General features: G+C 39.5%; 1 protein-coding gene across 1 annotated transcript in view; it reads right to left on the bottom strand.

The window, feature by feature from the left end:
- Nucleotides 1-2,796: 2,796 nt before the first annotated feature.
- The window catches only part of quob (quattro b), a 26,303-nt gene continuing 20,855 nt past the window's right edge, over nt 2,797-8,244 (bottom strand). Inside the window, 9 exon segments of the mRNA XM_013910393.1 lie at nt 2,797-3,141; nt 3,292-3,349; nt 3,555-3,793; nt 4,273-4,527; nt 4,594-4,710; nt 4,871-5,048; nt 5,988-6,158; nt 6,806-7,030; nt 7,793-7,905. Coding sequence (XP_013765847.1) covers nt 3,311-3,349; nt 3,555-3,793; nt 4,273-4,527; nt 4,594-4,710; nt 4,871-5,048; nt 5,988-6,158; nt 6,806-7,030; nt 7,793-7,905 — 1,337 coding nt within the window. The 3' untranslated portion in view covers nt 2,797-3,141; nt 3,292-3,310.

Below are 8,244 nucleotides of genomic sequence, written 5' to 3'. Positions count from 1 at the left end.
CCCAAGGATATCATGTCATATATATATGAAGCATAAGCCTCCTGAACTTTGTCAGTCAGCACACTGAAGAAAAAGAGTGCACTTATCATCGCACCATCCTCTGGACTCCTAGACCTCCCATTTGTTCCCATTTTCTCATATTGCATTGTTAGTGACTCACTAGTTGCAGCAGTTGGCTCATGTTCCCCAACATTTTCTATGGAAGTGATCTGTTTTACCACCAGTTTGCTCAATCCAGAGTTGAGACTAAGAAGCAGAATTGCAGTCTTACACACCTCTTCGCAGCTTCTCTCCACCTGTTATCCCCCCAAAACCCCCTAAGAGACTGCGTCTGCTCCAAAACAACAAAAAAACTAACTGAAGATCAGCAAAATGACTTAAACATAAAAAAAAATCACAAAGAAAGAATAATACAGTTTCCACAATTGCACCAAAGAGTAAAACAGTTGAATGTGGATAACTAAACATTAGGTCTCTCTCTTCCAAGTCCCTGTTTGTACATGAATTAATAACTGATTGTGTTTACACCTCTCTGAAGCATTACTTATTATTAATCTCAGCTCTCTTCCACAGCATGTCTTTTGTCCTGTCTTTCTTCTCTCACTCCAACTGACCTTGGCAGATGGCCGCCCGTCCCGGACCCTGGTTCTGCTGCAGGTTTCTTCCTGTTAAAAGGGAGTTTTTTCCCTTCCCACTGTTGCCAAAGCATTTGCTCGTAGGGGATCATATGATTGCTGGCTTTCTGTTTTATTCGTATCATTGTAGGGTTTTTACCAAACAATGTATAGTGCCTTGAAACAACTGTTGTTGTAATTTGACACAGTATAAACAAAACTGAATTAAATTGAAAAAGCAAAACAAGCTCTTTCACAAAAGAAATAACCAACTCAAGCCTAGCATTCAGATAGTTACTTGTATGGCATTCTTACACACTCTAAATCAGTGGCTTAAAAAAGCAACTGGAAACAATGAGTTGTTCACACGTTCCCCACTACACTACACTAACACAGTGGATTCCTACAGGTTACCTATGAAACCCATTATATAAACACCTAGCAGACGAATCTTATTCTAACACCAAACCATTCACAAAGAACCAACTTCTGTACAAGAAAATAAACCAGATGAGCAAAAACACTGACCAAACTAGTGCGTTCTTCACCAACCCACAAATCGATATGGATCTCCCAGACTTGCTCTAGTGACAACAAATAAGCCTTTCTAATAGTCACCCAAAACAGGCCGGAAACCCAGTTTTAGCCCATTTTAAAATGGACAAGCCCTCAGTGTCACAAACCAGGTCCAAGTTTAGACAAAAAAACACAGGGAGACCACGCAGATAATGAAGTGCAACAGTAATAAATAAATAAATCATGGATTTTATCTGAAAAGAAAGATACAGTGGTTAGACCCTTGAAATAAACCCAAATCAAACCTAAAAAACAGAACAAAAAATGAGCTTATCTGACGGGGAGAAGAGAGCAAATGTTATTCATCAGGCCATCCTTAAACAATTAGCTGAATGACAACAGCTGTGATTTCTTCCAGGACACAAACCAGAGAGTGGGAGAAATCATCACACACTAGTTTACAGTGTTTTATCTTTTGATTGTTGGAGTTGCCATAGACTTAAACACCAGCTAAAGTAGACAGATGTTAGAAACACTTTAGGTTTTTCACACAGCTGGGAGCTTTTCATAAGTGGTGTTGACATGAGCATCAGCTTGGGTAAATTTTTCTATGAGTCACAGGTACAGAGAGACCGATTAGTTCAACAGTAAATTTCAAAAGAATTTTTATGTGTCAATACACACGAGCAACAGGGTGGTAGAAACACGGGAGAAAGGTAAATGTAATATTTATTGAGCACTGAAAAAAAAATCTTTGAATGAACATTAAAAAAAATCATGGAAAATTTTTCCACGCGATTAAATTTCTTTATTTTCATATTATGCAAATCTGTTATTCCAACTTAATATACTTGAGTTGTACTAACTTAATTAATAAAGAGTCAATTTATTTGCTGTAGTTGAGCCCAACTAAATTTGACATAGTGGATCGAACCCATGCAAATTACGTTAGTCTGACAAAATACTCGAGTGTTCAACAAAGTCTAGAATCAGGTTAACATAACATTTTAAAGGATTTTTAAGAAATTCTACTCCATCTATCTCTCAACTTTATCAGGGTTGATACAGTGCGGGTTACAAGGCTTGATACAGAGTTCTCTTTACATTTTTGTCCTTGACAGGTTAAACCCCAGTGGTTTTCCTGTGGTTTGAAATCTCATGGGATCTTCTGCATTTCGAGAGTCAAGGTAACTAACCACTCTTACTAGAAACATGAAAGTATTTTGTTCAAATTACAAGTTAGACTTTTGTAAATTTAACAACCACTCAATTTCTGTTTTTTGAGTGAGGTACTCAAAACATGGTGGTGATGATGATGATGATGATGATGATGCCCTGATGGCTCATTTACTTTGTCCAGCTAGTGCAAGTCTGACCTGGCAGTTAAGCTCCTAATGTCGCCACTTTGGTCACCAAATGTTTTCATATTGAGGTGTGAAAAAGGCCATGCAAAATCAAACAGGCAACATCACTGTTTATATTGTGTATTTCAGTATGAAAGTCATGTAACAATATCTTCAGACCGGTAATATGTGAAATTATAAAAAAAAATTGTTAAAAGAAAAAGCAAAGGATTTGTTTCCAGAGGAAATTAGTTGTGCTTTGAGTACTGCTGAGGCTTCCATCATTCGTACAACATTTGGCAATAGATTTGAAAAAGACGGCATTATGTTGTGTTTTTATTTAACAATGATAAAATCCACATTTCAGAGTACACAGTAATCTCACAATGTATTATGAATAGCAAATACACATAGACACAGAGACTGCAGCTTAAGATATAAAACTAACCTAATATATAGTGCAAAAAAAGCCACGTCAGGTATTTCAAACTGACATTTATCACCATTTATAGTGAGAATACAACACACAGATGATTTCTTGACCTATGGTTTTAGTGGTGACATCAAAAGAAGCTTTATTTACAGAGTTGTATGACATTACAGTAACAGCTGGAATAAAGTGATGTCTCCTTTGGTTGTGGGCACAGACTCGCAGGCTGCTTAGACATCTGCAGAAAAATGAAGAAATGAAGAAGAAATGTAAAAATAACTGCTTCTCACAATAGAACAGTGGATTATTCACGTGCCTCCCTTTCATTAGTGTTTTATGCAACATTAAAAGATATAGGTGATGTAAAACTGCATTACTTTTACTATACCTTATATATATCTTAGCTCTCAAACATCAGTGGACTTTCCAAAAGCGGTGCTTTGTACCTGAGAGATAATAATTAAAAAGGAATATTTAAGACTGGTCACAATAGAAGATTCATTACTGACATTCAAAACCACACATGTAAGCTACAAAGCAGCTTACAAGCAGAAATGAGAGTGACTTCACTCAGTGGTGAATACATCTGTGAGTGATTTATGACCAGGTTGGTTTTAACCAAATGACCTTTTACTCAGATCCGTACTGCACCTTGCTGCAGGGCAGATTCTTGCTGTGATCTTTTGGTTTGTGCTTGGGTTTGGGTGGAACTGGTGGTTGGGTTTTTTTTGTGGTTCCTGCAAGAATGCTGGAAGCCTCAGTTGGCTGAGCAATCACTGACTCCTTAACAGTGATTACGTCCTCCACCTCTCCTCCGATAGCAGAGTGGTAGCTGTGACTGGAACTGCTGAAGCCGCTTACGCTCTCGCCTGACGACTCTGAGCTGTCCACTGAAACAAAGAAAAGTTTCTTTGTTAACATTGTACGTGCATGATTGGTTGAACTGAGGGATGATCAAAGTCTGCCATCAATTATGTCACGGGACAAACTTCTCCCGCTACTACATAGTGGTGAGAGAAAGTTCCTAAATATAGCCGACAGCTGAGGGCCAAACAGCTTTTTAGGAATTAGCTTTGCTATTGAAATACCTTTGGCTCTCTTGAAAAGAAATCTGCCCTGATCTCTGACCGTTGGCCCCATAGCTTGTAGAGGAAATTCTCTGAGGCTTGAAACACAATACCCTGATACTGTAAACCTGTTCAGGGGTCATCAGAAACACTCTCATAACAATAGGAAGTTTTGGGGTACATCAAAGTATATACTTTCCTTCTGGTTCATTGAGAAATACCCTCTTCATTTGACTGGTCATTTGACTTTGTGTAATAAAAATGTATCACATACTTTTTACTCTGATCAAGGTTTCACTCACACAATAAATGCTGACTTCCACTCTCTTGGTCAAGATCGTCCTCCTCCAGGGCTCCTGGGGGTGATGCATATCGTCCAAGGACCCCTGCAATCACCTTCTGCTTTGGTCCACACAAGTACCCCACAGGGGAGAGGGAGCCCCGTCCAGAGGACGAGGAGGAAGAAGAGCTGCTCCTTGAACCAGCGGACTTTGGCCGCCCTCCTGGAAGCTCGTCCCGTGATGCACATGATCCCACAGAGAACAGGCCTCTGTTTTCTGCAACAAGAAAGGGTGTAAGGGTCTGAGAAGTCACAAATTTATTTAAAAACATCAAATACTCACCTCTCCCCATCAGTACATAGTCAATGGCTCGATCATTGATGGCTGCCTCACTGGGCTGAATGTCCATAAAAGGCTTGTTTCCAATACCCAGAAACACTCTCTCCTGCAAACGAACCTCTAAAAAGATAACATGTGAAACCATTTGTGTAATTTTCAAATGGTACATTCATTGACTAATTGTGCAGCTAGATATGCTGCGCTGGGTTTTTTTTTTTCTTTTATGAAATGAATCCTCCAAATGTAGTAATTGGTGTGTGTTTATATGTAGATGCCGTACCTCTGTTGTGTATAGCCTGTTCCCAGAGTATCCGTTCCAGGTCCCTGGCCCAAGCCTCCTTCACTTCACGGCTGGCTGCTTGCAGAGTGTATGTGTCCTGACTTTTCCTCTTTCTGAACCAGATCTCAAAACACAAACCGGTGTCACCGGTGTTTTGTGTCATTCCTATGTCAGAGGTCTGAATACAGAGAAAGATAATGTGTTTGTGTTAGATTATAGGTTTTTGTAAATACAGCAAGCACCTTGGTACATTTGTAAAACCACAGGCAAATATCCAAGTCCTCTTGAGGAGTATCAGTGTGCCAGACAGGACTTAAAATAAAGAGCTGAGCTGTGTTAAAATGGTGACTCTTAAGTAAGGGTACTTGCAAATTTTCACAAAAGGACTGTTTTTATAAGTTGCAGCTCAAGGTTTATGGGTATATTAACCCGGGCGATCGTGGCTCAAGAGTTGGGAGTTCGCCTTGTAATCGGAAGGTTGCCGGTTCGAGCCCCGGCTCGGACAGTCTCGGTCATTGTGTCCTTGGGCAAGACACTTCACCCGTTGCCTACTGGTGGTGGTCAGAGGGCCCGGTGGCGCCAGTGTCCGGCAGCCTCGCCTCTGTCAGTGCGCCCCAGGGTGGCTGTGGCTACAATGTAGCTTGCCATCACCAGTGTGTGAATGGGTGGATGACTGGATATGTAAAGCGCTTTGGGGTCCTTAGGGACTAGTAAAAGCGCTATATAAATACAGGCCATTTACCATTATTGAATTATTCAGAAAAACTTCGTCAAAATATTGTGACTGGTAATTGTTTTTGATATACACTACTGAGTATAGTTCTATATTATGTGTCACATTGGATAAAGGTTCCGGTAAAGGCCAAGCTGGTTTGTGTGCGTTGTGAGTCTTCCCCTTCATGTATGCAAAGAGGAAATTGTCCTAAGTTATGACACCAAATGGAAAAACTGTCACTATAACAGTCATTTGCAGTTTGCAATAAGTAATTTTATAGTGACTTGTTATAAAGGGGAAGTTTCTTGAATGAACTTTCATTTGCTGTGATGAATCACAAAAAAATTCTGCATTTGAAGCACTTTGCATGCGTGCGTGTTTGTGTTTGCGCAGTACGTGTACCTTGAATGACTGTTTATAGATGTATGTGTCATTTCCAATGTCAGTCTTCCTTGTCTTGCTAAAGAGGATGAGTTCTTGAAAAAGGAAAATGTGACGGAAACATTTCTTCTTCCTAAAAGTTACCAAAAACTCATCCTGACGAATCAGCTGCCCTTGCTCCTTTAGATTAACCTGTAGTACACAAAAGAGTTATTAAGTGTGGCTCAGTAGGGTCATTTGCAGTGCTGTACCCATCACAAATGCAAAAAACTACATTTTAAATGTACGATCCTTTGAATAATTATCAACCTTCTAAATTCAGCTAAAGAAAAAATCAAATAAATTTAAGCAGCAAAACAAGATACTGAACCTTTTAACTACTTTTGACAGGAGAGAGGTCATCAAGTTAACAAAATACCGTAACCCACAAAATTCCTGTGAATCTTCACCCCCTCTGTCGGGGCTCTCAGATAATGGAGCTCCAGACCACCACGTCCTCCACACACACACCACCTCACTTTGGATTCCTATGAATGAGGCTAATGAATTCTCCTTGTTAATCATATCCTAGCCTCTCCTATGCATGTTCTGTCTTAGCAGTGCTATTGCACAAAACCAAGAAATGATGAATGTTTCTGAGTATTTATATTGACCTGCCTGTACCTGTTTCCCTACTTTGCTGCTTAAACTCCATAGATGTTGCACAACAGCATGACAAACCAGTGTACATTCATACTATATTTTGTAATATGCATATAACACTTAAAAACTTCACATCTTGTAATCATGATAATCAAATTACACAGAACTAAAGCTAACGCTACTAGAGTCCTTCTTACATCACAGTGGTGGATGGCGTCCATGGCCAGCAAGTTGTTGCCATGACGAAGCTGGAAGTGGATGACCTCAAGGGCTGCCTTTAGCTCAGCTATCTCTCTGATTTGTCCCGGATCGCACTCCCTCATCATGTCCTGCAGCAGCAAACTGTACTTACTAATGCGCTGCACAGGCTTCAACAGGTACGACCATAAGTCCATTTTATCCCCCAGCTTCAGCTGCTTTTGCTGGTACGAGAAAAGAGGAAACAAAGCAGTATTGTTATAAAAGGTCTGGTGAATATCTGTACAGGCTAAAAAAGGTGTATGACATGGTTAAAATCATGCGTGTGTGTGATGGGACATTGGATGAGTGAGATTAGAAGAACATTTTTTGAATAAATGCCTTTTATAATGGCAAAATCTGTCAGCTTCAGTCAGTCAGTTTCTCCACTAACATAGCTATTAAAGGAATTCTCATAAAATCCTTATTACAGGATTTGTAATAACTATATCACTCTACAAACTTTTAATGAGCTGCAGTCAACACCTTAACTAATTTAAATATGACTACATGTGTACCTCTGAATTGCATCCAGCGCTCCTGATTACATCACTTCTTGCAAGTCCCATTCAGTCAACTAGCAATACAATACAATACAATATTGCAATGTATTTGGAATTTCAGCATTGCCTTAGAGGACTGATTTGTCATCTCTTCTCCAAAACAAGACTTGAAGGGTCTACGTTTTGACACGTCTTCTGCTCTAATCACACATGCACGACTGCAAGTGGTCAGAATGAGGCATCTACTGGGCAATTTAACAAAAAAACCAAAAAATAAATACAAAAAATAAATAAAATGCAAAAAAAAAAATAGCACTAGAGAGGTTCAGAGGTATACAAAGAGATGTTTTTATTCCTGAAACAACAGCGTTTTTTAAAAGCATCCTACATAGCGACTACATATCTGTGGCATCCTGGAGAGAAGGTCCACATTTGTGATCTCACCTTGAAAAAAGCCTGCCCGTGATTGATCAGGAGACTGTCAGACTGGGGCTTGTTCTTGCTGTAAAGGGCATACAAAGCAAAGCTTTCTCTCTAAAATGGAAAATAAATGCAGATGATTAGTCGGGACTCTGTGTGGAAGTATGTCACTACATCCCAAGCAGTGTACCATAATTCCAGTAAATTCTTGGAAGCTAAAGACACTGGCATACAGTCAGGACACATTTGAAAGCAATTTTATTACACATCAACCGGGAAATTACTTGGTGTTTGAAAACCGTGAGGTAGTACTAAACATTAAACAGCTGCCAAAACTTAAACCGATTGTGTCATGGAAAAACTAATGATTTAATGATTCAAGAAACAGTGTGTATACATACATACATATATATATATATTAGGGGTGCAACAATAATCCTATCGATAGTGAACCGTTCGATACAGTGCTTTCGGTC

Source organism: Pundamilia nyererei, unplaced genomic scaffold (assembly GCF_000239375.1).
Source record: "Pundamilia nyererei isolate P.nyererei 1_Seehausen unplaced genomic scaffold, PunNye1.0 scaffold00042, whole genome shotgun sequence".
NCBI classification, from domain to species: domain Eukaryota; kingdom Metazoa; phylum Chordata; class Actinopteri; order Cichliformes; family Cichlidae; genus Pundamilia; species Pundamilia nyererei.
This window is presented reverse-complemented; position numbering and strand designations above follow the sequence as displayed.